The following is a 15774-nucleotide window of genomic DNA, read 5'->3' on the forward strand; positions in this document are numbered from 1 at the left end:
TCCCCTAAATCATCTATACACATATAAAGGAACTCTATGCCAAGTTGCCATGTTTTTAGGAAAAAAGACTCTAATTTAATACATGAAACTAATTGTATATTAATTAGTCTACCTGGCAAACAGCTGTGGCAGTCTCTCCGGTCTGAGGTTGCCTGGTTAGTCTGTCAGGTTACCGCAGGTAGAAATTCTGGGATCCCTTCTCTCTGGATCTTTCCCGCAGCATCCGCTGTGCACTCTCCCTCACATGGACGGGTCTGTGACAGGAAGGGCTCCTTGCAGGATTCCGAATCCCTCCTGGATGGTGACTGTTGGAGACTGAAGCTCTGTCCTTAGACAAACGAGCAGGAAGGAGTCAACCATTAGTCTCTGACCAGGTTTAGGTCTCCCAAAGAAACAAATAAATATATTCTGCCTGGTCTAAGGTGCCCACGCTGAGAGTCTGCTGCAAGGAGATATTTTCTTCTCCCTTCACCTGCTCATTAGATACTGTTTCCCCTGTTTTCGCCCTTACTCCCTCCTCTGGGCACCCCATTTCCCTTTGGGACACTTGTGTGGACCGAATGGAAAATTTTCCTGCTGATCCTCTGTTTCTAAGGGACCAGGTGAAGTCAAGGGAACCCTGTCTCCTCTCACCAACTTAACCAAAACTGAGTTAAAGGTTCTCAGAGTCTAAGTCCTAGGACACTGCCTTGACTAGGACCCTTGGATCTTCAATGCCCTGACTTGTGGTGGGGAAGAGCCCGTGATACCTCCAGGAAATTGCTATTTCTCTCTTCAACAAGGGAGTTGACTGTGTAACTTCGATGTAAAGCTTTGGGCACTATATACTCCCTGGCTTCATTTGACAAATCAATGAGAAATATCATACTTAGATCAGAAGGGTTGCCATTTAGTCCATCATTAGAAAACCTTTGTTAACATTGACACATCTTTATATAATTTTATGGTATATAATCTGAACTTACACTTAGCAGCTATTGTTAGAATTGTTTAATTTAATTTCTATAAAAGCTTCTTCTGTGAGGTGAAAGAACTTCAATTCCATCCCCCATTGCAGAAATAGGGCTGGAAGGAGGTCAGTGATCTGAACAAAGTTATTATCAGAGTAAGGAATCGGGGTTGATAGGAAGGTCCGGCTGCTTCCAGTTCTCACGCACTGCGGTGCTTCCCAGCCAGGGGTGGATTTCCCCTCCAGCTCTGGGGCAATGTCTCTGAAAGGAGGCTGCTAAGTACCTACAACAGCCAACATCAATAATTATCTCAAAGTTAGAAGGTAATATAACCTAGCCGAGACCAGCCCTTCTCCAATGTTGAAGCACATATTGTTGTCTGAAAACTAGTGCTGACTGGGTGTTTCGTCACCAAAGCAGATTTATTCAGGAAAAGGAAACTGTTGCAACCCATAATTTCTGTATGTCTCCTTTAAATCGACAAGCTTCCTATTTTACTTCTACTTTAAAAATGTTCATTGTTGTTCAGTCGCAGTTGTCCCCATTTCCCCCGACCACTCTCCCCTGCACTCCCCACCGCCCACCTTCCGCGTTCATACACCCGCCCCCCGCCCCGTTGTCTTTGTCCGTGGACGCTGTACACATGTTCTTTGACTTGACCGCTCCCTTTCTTTTCCCTGTTACTCGTCCCTCCGCTCCTCCGTGGTCACTTTAGTTTCTTCTTTATTTCCATGTCTCTGGCTGTATTTTGCTTGGTTGATTGTTGTTTTGATGAGGTTCCACTTACAGGTGAGATCATGTGGTATTTGTCTACCACCTGGCTTTTTCACTTAGCTTAATGCTCTCCAGTCCCATCCCTGCTCTTGTGAAGCATAGCATTTCCTTCCTTCTTTCTGTGGCATAGTATTCCAGTGTGTAAATGTACCACAGTTTTGTGATCCACTCATTTACTGATGGGCACTTAGGCTGTTTCCAGCTCTTGGCTATGGTAAATTGTGCTGCTGTGTACATCGGGGTGGATAGGTTCTTTTGAATTGTGTTTCAGGATTCATAGGGTATAATCCCAGCAGGGGAATTGCCGGGTCAAAAGGCAGTTCCTTTTTCAGATTTTTGAGGCAATTCCATACTCTTTCCCACAGTGGCTGCACCAGTCTGCATTCCCAGCAAGAGTCAAACTTTGCATTTTAAATATGTTCCATTTATTTCCTTAATTCCTTCAATCAATTATTGAAAACATGAAAATTTGCTAGAACTAATCAATAAATTCAGTGACGTTGTGGGATACAAAATCCATTTACATAACTCTATGGTGTCTAATAACTTGCAGAGATAGAAATTATGAAAAAAATCCCATTTACAAATGCATCAAAAAGAATAAAACTGGAAGTACACATAACCTAGAAAGTGGAAAACTTGTGCATTGAAAACTATAAGATACTGCTGAATGTTACTAAAGAAGACATAAATAAATGGAACAATATACTGTGCTCATTTTTTGAAAGAATTAGTATAGTTAATATTAATTTTGAAAGAATTAATATTGTTAGTATTTTGAAATTAATAGTGTCCATACCCCAGGCTCAAAATGACATCACTCCTGCTAAAGGCCCACGACACCATGCCAGGATTTAATACCGGATATGCTGTAGTACCAACATCTTTCAGGAATGTAACTTTAATCAAACACGTTGGAATCTTCTGGTCAAGCACCAGTAAGGTCATCTGCCGCACGAGCCCTCTCCATCGATGTAGAAAGAAAAAGGAATCTGCATGATAAAAAACTCTTCAAATAAAAGAAATACATAAAAAATTAGAGCTATATGCTCAAAAGAACACTATTAAAAGAAAAAAACCCCTCTCGTTCTCATCCCCCACAGAAAAGATGTCAACCCCCCAGAGGATCCTTTCTTTCTGTTGTTATTAGCTCCCTTGCCCCACCCTTTTCTCTTTACAAACCTTCCATTTTCTACAGCCTCTCAGAGCTCCCTCTGTGTTGCTAGGTGAACTACTGCCTGAGTGATGACTTAATTAATAAAGCTGGTTAGGTCTTCAAAGTTACTACGTTGATTTTTTTTTTTTACATAGTCAAAACAATCTGGAGGTTCAATGCAACATCTAGCAAAATTCCAGTGGCAACCCATGCTGACGAGGTTGGGGAGAAAAGGGAACCCTAGTGCACTGTTGGTGGGAATGCCAACTGGTTTAGCCACTCTGGAGAACAGGTTGGTGTTTCCTCAAAAAAATAAAAATGGAACTGCCTTTTGGCCTGGCAATTCCCCTGCTGGGATTATACCCTACGAATCCTGAAACACCATTCAAAAGAACCTGTGCACCCGAATGTTCAGAGCAGCACAATTTACAGTAGCCAAGAGCTGGAAACAGCCTAAGAGCCCATGAGTAAATGAGTGGATCACAAAACTGTAGTGCATTTACTCAATGGGATACTATGCAGCAGAAAGAAAGAAGGAGCTCCTTCTCTTCCCAACAGCATGAATGGGACTGGAGAGCATTATGCTAAGTGATATAAGCCAGACAGTGAAAGACAAATACCATATGATCTCACCTCAAAGTGAAACCTAATCCGGAAACAAACAGATGAGAAAAATAGAACCAGTGACTGGGCAACGAAGCACAAACTGACAGTGATCGGGGGGAGGGGAAGGGAGATAATGGGGGAGGGAAGTGGAGGGGCAAGCAAAGGAGCCCGGATCGAGGACGCCTGGGCACGGCCATCCCGGGGACTGACTGTGCGAGTGGGTGGGGGCGGGGTTTGGGTGAGCAAGGGAGAAAACGGTGGGGCAACTGTACCTGAACGACGATAAAAAAATTTAAAAGAAGAATGAAACTGCAAATGAAAAATAAAAATAAAAATGCAAAGAAATGGTCACCTTTGAGATCCGGGGGCATTAGCCAGAACAGTGAACTCCCTATGGTGTTTTTGTGTAAGAATTCCTTTAATTTCATTGTAACTCAAGCAGTCAGTCTTTTAATTTCTATTCTGTCAAAATTCGTCCCACATTTTCTCCCTGCATAAAAGACGGGTATATAATGAGTCTGTTCGCATGTACACGTGTTAGTCTTCATAGTTGAAAGAAAGTCATGCACAAGTGCACACATGCAGATACCTAGATACACCCCTTAATTGTAAATGCAGTTCTTGGACTTAACAAAGTATTTCCAAGCATTTCATTATTTCTTCCACATCCACATGAACTGGGTTCGTTGTCCCACATCACAGTCAGAGGGAAGGAACCGGACGCTCAGGGTGACTACATTTAAGAAAATTATATAACAGAGCAAACAAAGCTTCTGAGCACTTTGTTTATTTATGTGAAACACACATATTTTTTAACAACTATTGTATTAAGACAGGCTATATTCATTTTAAATTTTTATTGACTTGATTGGGGTAACATTGGTTAATAGTCTTATACAGGTACCAGGTATGGGATTCTATAGTACGCGATCTGTAGGCTGTATTATGTGTTCACCACCCAGGCGAGTCTCCTTCCCTCGCCCATTTACCCTCTTCTCCCTCCCCCACCGCCTTTCCCTCTGCTAAGCACCACAGCGTTATCAGTGCCTGTGAGGTGTTTCTTTTTCTTTTTGCTTAAACCCTTTACCGTGTTCACCTAGGCCCCCAAAACCCCTACCCTGTACATGGCTGTCAGTCTGATCTTTGTATCGATGGGTCTGTTCCTATTTTGTTTGTTAGCTTATTTTGTTCATTACATTCCACTGTGAGTACAAAATATGGTACTTGTCTCTCTCTGACTGACTTCTCTCACTTAGCCTAATGTGCACAGGTCCATCCTGCTGTTGCAGAAAGTAAGATTTTCTTCTTTTTATAGCTGAGTAGTACTCCATTGTGTCAATGTGCAATAGTTTTAAATCTTTTTCTGTTTTTAATTTTTTAACAGTGCATTTTTTATTATTGTTTATTCTGTTACTTATCCCCATTTCCCCGTTTGCCCTCCTCCACCCAGCTGACTCGCCACGCCCACATTCAGCCCCCACACCGTTAGCTCTTTAATCTGCCCATCTGCTGAGGGGCACTTGGGCTGCCTCCAAATCTGGATTTGGTAAACAACGCTGCAATGAGCACAGGGGCGCATCTAGTCTTTTGAATTAGTGTTTTGAGCACCTTCTTGAAATATATGGACATGGGTTCATGTAGTATGTATTCTTAGCTTTTGTTTGGCTCCTTTAGTTTGGTTTCGAAAATTCTGTATATAAATATGTGGACTTTATTGTATGTCATTGTACTGCAGTTAATTATATTAAAAAGTCTCATGTCTCAAGGGAGCATCGAGAACACAGTAGTTGAGTCACATTTTATCAGGGGTTGGAGGTATGTCTTCCAACTGTATAGAAAGCAGAGTGTTATAATGGCTAAAAATAGTGGTGTTAAATTAAGGCTATTGCATTTGATAAACTCATTTTTTTGTAAACAGATATTTAACCTACTATACAGCTGAATGGACATCAGTAGGTTCAAGACACCGGTGTACTACAACCTCACACAACATCAAGGATGAGCCATAGATGGTCAATGCAGGAACTCAGAGCTGATGCAGACTCAGGAGATCCGAGCAGAGATCAGAACAACTTCCATCATACAATCCTATTCAATAATAATTGCGTTATAATAAACTATTCTATTTAGGATGCTTGCTTTGCAGCAATAACCGATACAATCATCAAAGCAAACAGCACTAAAGGCAATTATAATTGTGTTTGTTGTATTTGTCATAGGTTCTGATATTTCGGAGAGCCTGCATGATTATTTTGTTCTTCAAGTTCACTGCAGGTAACTGTCCTCACAGGTGACTGTGTTGAGGTTCCTCTCTAGGGATCTCCAAGGGGTTGGAAGCTCAGGCACATTTGTGCAGAAAACCTGGTGGTCCTGCATTACATGACTAGGCAGGAATTCAACCTGTTTTGTGGGTCCTTTTTATCATGAGGAGAGATTCCTGAGCATGAGACACAGATATGATGGTTCATCTGGAAACTTTACATTTATTGCTCCTTTAGTGGTTATGACAAAATGTAGAAAAGAAGAAATGTTTTGCTTAGAGTCGTACAGGAGTCATGCTTGGAGGCAGCACTGAAATTTTCAGCAGAAAATGAATGGTAATTCATTAAAAAGATAAAATACACGAACCAATCAGTCACCCCAGTGCAGAAAGCCCCTTACACATGGACATCAATCTTCCACACTTCTGTGAGTACAGCAAGCAAAAGCAATACTCTGTACAGTAATAAAAGCAGTGATTAACAGTTTTGCCTCCTCAAATTTCAGATCTTCTCTGACACTCAGGCCATATTAGGTTAATCAGTTAAAACTTGCTGTCCATGCAGACTTCACCGGTAGGTATGTATGTGATAGTTTCTGTCAGTGCCTACGGTGGGCATTGGGACAGGGAGCTGAATAAGACAGTAAAAGCAGGAGAGCAGCTAGGACGCAGAGTGGCACGTTTGCAGTCTAAGAGCCTGACACTAAGCTTCAGGTTTCCAAGGCTTCCACTGCAAAGACAACCATGTTGAAGAACCTGTGGCCAGCTCTCTGACACAGCTGCTAGCTAAGCAGCCTGGCCCGCTCACCTGTGAAGGCCGCTTCCAGAAAGCCCTTCAGAACTTAGGGAACTGACCTTGGCTGCGACCCACTCCTCCCCTGTCACACCCTAGCAGCTGCTCTTAAGGTTTAAATTCTCCAGTAAGGAGTGAGGCTTTGAAACTCTACGCATCATACCCTTGGACCAGAATAAATACACAGCCCACAGTAGTGCTCTGTCTTTTTCTCTTTGTCTCTCTCCCCACATCTCTCTCCATGACCTCATGTGTGGACCTTGGACACTCTGTGTACCCTCCAGGATCTTTGAGCAATAAGGCCACTTTTACGAGGTTCTCTTCAGGTTTTACTGAGCAGTGTCTGCAATGGTAATAAGAACTGCGAGGCCTGGCCCAGCCACAACATGGGCTCATGTTCGCTTCACAAGAGTTCAGGGCCCAGGTGAGTGCCCCAGGCTTTTCTAGGAATACCTGCGTCTTCAGCAGGCTGAGACATAGTTGGAACAATGCTTAAAATCTACATTATTAGGAAAAAGACTTAAGGTAGTGACGTAAAAACAAATGACAGATTGGAAGTGAAAACTGGTTTCATATTTTCCTGTACACTGAATTTAAATAAATGTCCTTAGATGTCCAGTGTAGTTTTGGCCTAATACAACTCTGCTTATACTTTCAAATAAACTAGGGGAAAATTTCTTGGCTGATATATACCATTTGAGAAGGAATTATTTTCAATAGTTTTCAAACTTTGGGCCAGTGGTTCTCTACCTGAGATGCTCATGTCCCTGGAGATATTTGGCAACATGTGGAGGGAGGCTGCTAAGCACCTACAATACGAGACAAATAATTATTGCACCCATACTGTCGACACGAGAATGTGGGAAAGCTTTGTCTAGATCAGCACTTCTCCAACTTCAATGCCCATTACATCACCCAAGAGTACAGTGCAGCTGCAAGTTCTGGTGGATGCAGTTTCTGTGAATCAAACACGTTCCCAGGCGGTGCTGATGCTGCAGGTGCTGCTCTGTGCACCACACTCTGAGGAGGAAGGCGGTGGCCGTGTGAGGGTCAGACTAGAGTTTGATTGTCGGTTGCGGTCATGCGCGTGGAGACAGGTGGACCTTTCTCTCCTTCACAAATGTTTCTCTCTTTTCTCTCTCTCTCTCTCTCTCTCTCTCTCTCTGTCCCCACCCCTCCTGTCTCAAATCCCTGGAAACATGTCTTGGAGTTTTAGTCTGTTTCCTACACCAATGTAAGGAAATTTTCATCATGATTTTTTCAAATCAATTTTCAATTTCTTGCTCCCTCTCTTCTCCTTATGGCACCCCCATGATGTGAATGATGGTCTGCCTGTTGCCCTTGCGGTTCCTTAATATATTCTCATTTTTTAGATTCCTTTTTTGTTGCTGTTTTGATTGGGTATATATTTTTTGTTGTATTTCACATCGTCGTTTTTATTCTCAGCTTCAGCTACTCTACTGTTTATATCCTGTAAATCACTCTTTATTTCAATTATTGTATTCTTTATTTCTGATTGGATCTTTTTTGATGCTGTTGAGGCCCTCACTAAGTTTACTGAACATCCATATAACCACTGTTTTGAACTGTGCATCTAATAGATTGCTTGTCTCCATTTGGTTGTTTTTATAGAGATTTTTTTCTGTTTCTCTTCTGGGCGGTTTTCTTTGTCTCCTTCTTTGGCAGCATCCTTGTGTTTGTTACTATGTATGAGACAGAGCTGCTGTGTCTCTCAGGCTCAGTAGAGTGAACTCATGTAGCAGGCGTCCGGAGGAGTCCATTGGTACAGCCTCCCCTCTCACCCAATACGGGTACCTAACGTGTGTGTACGACACGGGCTGTGTACACACTACACTTGGAATTGAGCATCAGTTGCTGTTAGCTCGTCTATGGGAGGGATTCAACCAGGCCGATGAGTAGCAGGGGCTGGCTGTGCCCGCTGACTACCTACCTGCAGTCAGCGTGGAGGATCAGCTGTGCAGGAGCTCGCTGCACAGAGCAGGCCTTGCTTCAGTAGGGCTGGCGTGCCTGCTGCGTTTTGCCCGTGAGGGTGTCCCTTGTGGAGGTGGATGGGTGGTGGTGCTCTGATGTGATCTGAAGCTGTCTACTGGGTGTGCTGGCTCGGGGGCCTCCCATGGGGAGCGGGCCAAGGCCAGCCACCCTCTGTGTGCTGCCCAGGGTCTTCCGGCATAAGCTCCCTGCGGTCGGCTGCTACTAGTGCTTGGCTTAGATGTGCTTTAGTGAAGCAAGCTGAGACCCAGGGCGGCTACTTTTCTTCCTGGCCTGGAGCCCCTTAGCCAGTGGTACTGCACTTGCTAATATCAGCTACAGCCTGTTTGAGAAATTTAGGAAATTCTGCAGCAGGAGACAAGGTATGCCTTTGAAAGGAAAACCACTGGAAATAGCTTGGGTGACTGAATGTTGGGTGGGGCAGGTTTTGAAGCAGACTCCAGGGTGGGGCAGAGAGTGTGGGCCGTTTGTAGGAATCTCAGATTTGGCCCCTGCCCGCCAGCTCTGCGGGGCGAGGGCCAATCAGGGGAACCGTGGCCGCTGCCCACACATGTGTCTGGGAGAAAGCTGCCCCTGCCGCTCTCACCCTGACGCCAAAGAATTCAGCTCCTCCGTGTGTCTCTCGAGCCTTTCAAGCTGTTTACCTGGCGCTGGGTCCTAGAGAGTGAGTCTGAGCAAGTCCTCTCACGGTTTCTAAAGAGGAACTGCCTGGGGCTCCAGGAGTTTTCATCTTCCTCACCTGCAGTCTCCACTTTTCTTAGTGTCAGAAGGTATGGGGGCTTCTTTCCCTGACATGGAACCCTGGGCTGGGGGGATGGGGTGGGGCTAAGACCTCACTCCTCAGCCACTGCCTTCCTGATTTATATCTGCCATCTTGACCAGAAACCTATTCAAGTTCATTTTGGATAACTGGATGAGTGAGAAACACTATTTAAGTTTCCTTACAGATAAGGAGGATAGGTTGGAAGGATTTGCATGTTTAGCATAATACTGGTGACCCTGAATCACGGGACTGGGTAGGAATTCACGCTCTTTTGTGCCTCATCCTCGGGTCAGGGAGATGAAACATGTTCCTGTGCATGAGGAGATATGGATGAATGATATTGACCTAGTTCATTCACTGTCCATGTGGTAAGTAGGCCAATATGTAGAAAGGTGGAGATCGTTTGTTGACATCCGTATAGCAATCATACTTGTGCATAATACTGTAAATCTGAAGGAGAAACAGGAATATTACTTGGTGATAAAATGTAAAACACACTAAGCATGCTTCACCTCCATGAAAATAGGTTCTCACACATAATATCTCTCCTCTGTACATCAGGAGTATATTATAGCATGAAAACGGTATTTCCTAGAGTATTCGAGTAAGTAATGTGCTCCCACCTCTAAGGTCAGTTTTAATGATTTTTTAGAAGATTTTATTTATTTATGTTTAGAGAGGGGGACGTGAGGGAGAAAGAGAGGGAGAAAAACATCCATGTGTGGTTGCCTTTTTCTTCTCCTACTGGGGACCTGGCCTGCAACCCAGGCATGTGCCCTGATGGGAACAGACCTGGCGACCCTTTGGTTCTCAGGCCAGGCCTCAGTCCGCTGAGGCACACGAGCCAGGGCCTCTAAAGTTAATTATTTTAAAGTATATTTTATTAAGTATGCGACTACAGTTGTCCCCATTTTTTTCTCCTTTTAACCCCCTCCTCCTTGCACCCTCCCACCCTCAAGGAGGCCCCCCCACCCACCGACTGAGTTCTTGTCCATGGTTGTAGCTCTGAGTTCTTTGGCTTCTCCGTGTCCTACACTGTCCTTAACCCCCCGGCTATTTTGCGCCTGTGTATTATGTGTCTTATTCCCTGTACCTTTCCCCATTCTCCTCCCCCTCCCCACTGATAACCCTCCATGTGATCTCCATGTCTGTGATTCTGTTCCTCTTCTAGTTGTTTGCTTAGTTCATTTCATGTTTTCTAGGTTCAGTTGTTAATTGTTGTGAGTTTGTTGTCATTTCAATGCTCCTAGTTTTTGATCTCCTTCTTTGTCTTAGAGAAAAGCCTTTAACATTTCAAATAGAAAGGCCTTGGAGATGATGCACTCCTTTAATTTGACCTTATCTGGGAAGTGCTTTATCTGCCCTTCCATTCTAAAGGATAGCTTTGTTGGATAGAGTAATCTTGGATGTAGGTCCTTGCCTTTCTTGACTTTGAGTATTTCTTTCCGGCCCCTTCTTGCCTTCCAGGTGTCTTTTGAGAAATCAGCGGATAGCCTTATGGGAACTCCTTCGTAGGTAACTCTCTCCTTTCCTCTTGCTACTTTTAAGATCCTCTGATCTTAATGTTGGGTAACTTAATTCTGATGTGTCTTGGTGTGTTGCTCCTTGGGTCCCATTTCTTTGGGACTCTCTGGGATTCCTGTGCTTTCTGCAAGTCTATTTCCTTTTCAAGACCGGGGATGTTCTCCTTCATAATTTTTTCTCCTAAGTGTTCCATTTCTTGCTCTTCCTCTCCTTCTGGCACCCGTACGATTCAGATGTTGGAGCATTTCAAGTTGCCCCAGAGGTGTCTAAGTCTCTCCTCATGTTTCTGAATTCTTGTTTCTTCATTCTGTTCCAGTTGGATGTCTGTTTCTTCCTTTTGTTCCAAAGGGTTAATTTGAGTCCCAGTTTCCTTCCCTTTCCTGTTGCTTCCCCGTATGTTTTCCGTTATTTCACTTTGTTCTGCCTTCATTTCTTTCTTCATTTTGCGGCTGAGCTCCGTCAATTCTGTGAGCATCCTGATTCTCAGTGTTTTGGACTCTGCATCAGGTGGGTTGCCTATCTCCTTATCGCTTAGCTCTTTTTTCTGGTGTGTTGATCTGTTCTTTCATGTGGGCCATGTTCCTTTGTCTCGGTGCACCTGTTAAATAGTAAGGGGCGGAGCCTTAGGTATGTGCCAGGTGGGGCAACCCTGTGCACTGTATCGTGGCGCTCGCTCGGCTCTCGCCCCTCTTCCCCTCACTTCCCGTGAGCGGTTGTGTTCTTTCAGGTTCTGATTAGCAGGTGTGTGGGTTGGTGTACATTCTAGGACCTTGTGGGCCCTCCAACGGCCTGTCCTGTGAGACTGTGAGTTTCTCCGGGGGCCACAACCTCCACAGGTGTTTACATCGTGGGGATTTCACCCTTAGTTTCCCCTTGGCGAAGCCCTAGGTTCCGTGGTCTGTCTTGCTCTCCTCGCTGTTCCTCCGAGCTTTTCCATGCGCAAAAGGTGGATCGCCTGCCCCGGTCCACCGGCCGCTGCCTCTTCACGGGTCCTCTCCACCGCCATCTCCTACTCTCTTACCAGGCTGGATGAATGTTTCTTTAACTCCTTGGTTGTTGGACTTCCATGCCGTTTGATTTTTTGGAAGGTCTTGTTGTCTTTTGTTTCTAAATTGGTTGTTATCCTTCTAATGGTTGTGTGAGGAAGCTAAGCATGTCAGCCTGTGCCTCCATCTTGGCTGGATCTCCTTCTCTAAGGTCGACTTTGACTAAAGCTCATATTAGGTCAATCTGTCTAACAGATTTGTGTTTGCATATGGACTCTGCCCGGAGCTTCGTATTTGATAATCGATGTTTCCCAGGGGCAATGGTAGGCAGTACAGAGACCGAATGGAATGAGAGAAGAAAAGCAGGGGTGCAAGACTAAACCGAACAAAGTGAAAGACACATTACCTGCTGCGGTCCGTGTGGAGCGGAGGCCCTGAGTGGGGGCGGTGGGCTCTGGGGAAAGAGGCAACGCAGCCCAAAGACACAACACAAAACAGTTTAAGAATAAGCGGGGGCCAGGTGGGACATTGTCCTCTGATGGAGAGACAATGACCCTGAACTAGGCCTGTGCGTTTCTTTTATGGGGTTGGATAGATGAAGCTCAAGGACGTTTCTGCAGCTGCAGGGGAACATTATTCGTTTCCCAGGCTGCCTAAATGGTACCACGTTCTTCTGCCAAGGCGGCAGTCCCATTCCGCTGAAGCGTGCGGTTAACTATTTCCTTCCCAACCAGCACAGGCTCCGGCTGCCGTCAGCTGCCAGTTTGCTCTGCCTCGCAGAGGCAAGCGGTCAAGCGCGGCCTTGCCAAGCGCTCATCGTGGCTTTTGATGCCAGCGTTCACTGTCCTCCACTATCATCAGTAAGAGTAATGAAGGGACTGAAACATTCCATAATGGGAGACCAGAGCAGAAACTGTATTTCACATTTCCCTGTGAAAACATCACACCATCCGACTTAGTTAACGCTTGTAGTTTATTTCTTGTGGGTAACACAACTCATGAATATTCTTTCAGTAAGAGAAAGGAAAATTCTTGAGATCGTATGAGAAGAAATTATTCTTGGGAAGTGCACATGACCCCAAGAAACGAATGGGCCGCTCCAAATATATTTTATTCAAATTGGGGAAAAACTTTATGAGAGTTAGAAAATGAACAGAAGAGAATATCTTTATGTACTAGAGCAGAAACATGATAAACTGAAGTACTTGTATTTTGAGAGAAATTGAATTCCAATTAATGGGAACTCTAGGAAATAAATAAAAGGGGCGTATTAAACTTTCTGAGGCCTTTGATGTCCCTCTCCGCAGTGTGATCCATCCTGGGCTTGGCTCTGAAGGCTTCAGCAGCAAGACGGGCATTGTCCTCGCGCAGAGCGATGCGGGCACTGTCCAGAGAATTCGGAAAGATCTGAGTCCTCTGGTCCTCAATGGTTTTGAAACAATTCAAGGAGCTCCATGAGAGAAATGAAAATTTCTAAAACTTTCATATCCAAGAGAAGACATAATTTTGGGAAAATAAGAAGAAAGAATTTGATTATCAAGGAAAACTATTTGATATCAGAAGAAGAAATTTCAATGGAGTGAGATACTTAAATTGTAGAGAGAAAGTGTGTGGGTGACCTTGTCCCGCGAAGTTCCCGGGAGCTGTGGATGAAATCAATCTGCCAGCACCATCAGGACCACACCAGCAAGATCTGCGTGGGGAGGAAAGGCTGGGCGATCCCCCCGAGGAGCAGGGCCCTGATCTCCTTCTTCCCTAGGCTTTTACTGAGCTCAGCAAGTTAGGGAGCACACAGCATGCCCATGGAGCTCATCACTCAATGCCACGTAGTGTTCATGAAAGGAGAAAAGATATTGTTCAGAGAAAAACACTTGCAAGAACATAGGGGTCTCCTTCAATCGGGGTCTGTTGGACAGTACGACACTAGATGGTCCGAACGACCTCGTGCTTTGCACCTAAACATCTGCTGTACGTTAACTCGATTAACTAGAAAAGAGTATTCTTAGCAGGAGAGGCTTCAAAGGAAACAACGCCGTCTTCTTCAGGCCTGATTTCCCCGGGGGACCGCCTGTGCCCGTATGGGTTCATGCCTGCCGGCCAGCATTCCTGGTTTTCCGGCTGAGACTTACAGGTCAGACCCTGCTCATGCGGGGCTACAATCCCCAATACCAGGCAGGGCAGTTCCCCACAAAAGTGAATACAAATTCCAAGAAAGAAATCAAAGGAACGATATGTATTTCCATAATATGACTAAAGAACTGCAGTTTCTAACTACCAGGCTTTGAGTCCTGTAATAACGGGGACTTGGTCAGCCCCAGGACAATTGCCCCTTGTTTACCTGCAGTTGCAAAGAATCTGTTCAGAGCCCCCTTGATGTCTCTGTTCCTGAGGCTGTAGATGAAGGGGTTCAGCATGGGTGTGACCACGGTGTACATCACCGAGGCAACCGCCCTTGAGTGTGAGCCGTGGTTCCCTGCAGAGCTGAGATACACACCTAGGCTCGTACCGTAAAATAAGGAGACAACCGAGAGGTGAGACGCACAGGTGGAAAAAGCTTTATATTTCCCCTGAGTTGATGGGATTGCACGTACGGAGGACACTATCTTAGAGTAAGAGTAAAGGATCCCAGCCAGGGGACAACCAACCAGCAGCCCAGCTGAAATATATATCACCATGTCATTAAGAGAGGTGTCAGAACAGGCAAGTTGGATCACCTGATTGAGTTCACAGGAAAAGTGGGGGATTTCCAAAGCTGGACAGAAGGACAGTCGCAACACCATCAAGCATTGTAGCAAGGAATCCAGGACACTCATGATCCAGGACACCAGAAGCAGCAGGCCACAGAGCCGGGGGTTCATGATGACCGTGTAGTGCAGGGGGTGACAGATGGCCACAAACCGGTCATAGGCCATCACGGTCAGGAGGAAGTTTTCCAACGCTACAAAGAGTATGAAAAAATACATCTGGGCGATGCAGCCTGCATAGGCGATGGCTTTGCTGTGTGTCTGGATGTTCACCAGCATCTTCGGGACGGTGGTGGAGGTGAAGCAGATGTCATCCAAGGACAGGTTGCAGAGGAAGAAGTACATGGGCGTGTGGAGGCGGGAGTCTGAGCTGACGGCCAGGATGATGAGCAGGTTTCCCAGCACAGTTACCAGGTACATGGAGAGGAACAGGCCAAACAGGAGGGGCTGCAGTTCCGGTGCCTCTGATAGTCCCAGGAGAAGGAATTCTGACACTCTCGTAAGGTTCCCTGCTGCCATGAGGTGGAGGTGACTTTCAAGAAGAAGAAAAAGAAAGGAGTAATTTTCATATAACCCACTATTACTCATATAGCTCTAATGGGACAGTTAATATTTTGTAGACAAGACATTAATTTCAGTACTTTAGGACTGACCTGTGCCCCCTAGGCATTTTCTGTGTCATCTCAGAGTAGAAGCTTTGTTCTGATCTGATCTTTCCTAAGGTGTCCGATGTACTACAGTTTTAGTTAGAAATATTTCATGTATTTCAGGAATACAAATTGAGTGCTGCCCGTGGTTTTGGTGCTGCCGGGGCCGTGAGTGGAGGGTGATGAAGAGCACAAGTCCCTACACGTCAATATTGGGGGAAGAATATGGCAGTGAATACAGATAATAACATTACAGGTGGAGACAGAGCCTATGAAAAGAAATGAAAGCAGGTCTAAAGGGGAAAGTGACAAGGTCATTATATATTTCATGGGTTTTTAGGCAATATCTGCCAACAAGGTGACATTTGAGCACAGAACGCCAGGGAGAAAGGGAGGGAGATGAACGTGAGGCAGGCAAGCGTGTGCCCGGCAGAGGGAAAGGCCAGTGCCAAGGCCTTAGGGAGGCGCTGAAGGGGGTTAGTGATTTGCTCAAAGTTAATACCAGAGTATGTGATGGGCCTTGATGATAATCTGTTCAGGTTGCTTGGAGGCGGTGGTTCT

The 15774-nt window shown here is 45.2% G+C and overlaps 1 protein-coding gene across 1 annotated transcript; it reads right to left on the bottom strand.

Annotated features, from left to right (window-relative positions):
- Positions 1-14089: 14089 nt before the first annotated feature.
- LOC129071242 (olfactory receptor 7A10-like) lies at positions 14090-15094 on the bottom strand. Its single transcript, XM_054574410.1, has one exon. The coding sequence runs from the start codon at positions 15083-15085 to the stop codon at positions 14090-14092; it is 996 nt and encodes a 331-aa protein (XP_054430385.1). The 5' UTR covers positions 15086-15094.
- Positions 15095-15774: the final 680 nt, after the last annotated feature.

Source organism: Pteronotus mesoamericanus, unplaced genomic scaffold (genome assembly GCF_021234165.1).
Source record: "Pteronotus mesoamericanus isolate MK-2021 breed Mesoamerican mustached bat unplaced genomic scaffold, CSHL_Meso_final contig_260, whole genome shotgun sequence".
Classification (NCBI taxonomy): domain Eukaryota; kingdom Metazoa; phylum Chordata; class Mammalia; order Chiroptera; family Mormoopidae; genus Pteronotus; species Pteronotus mesoamericanus.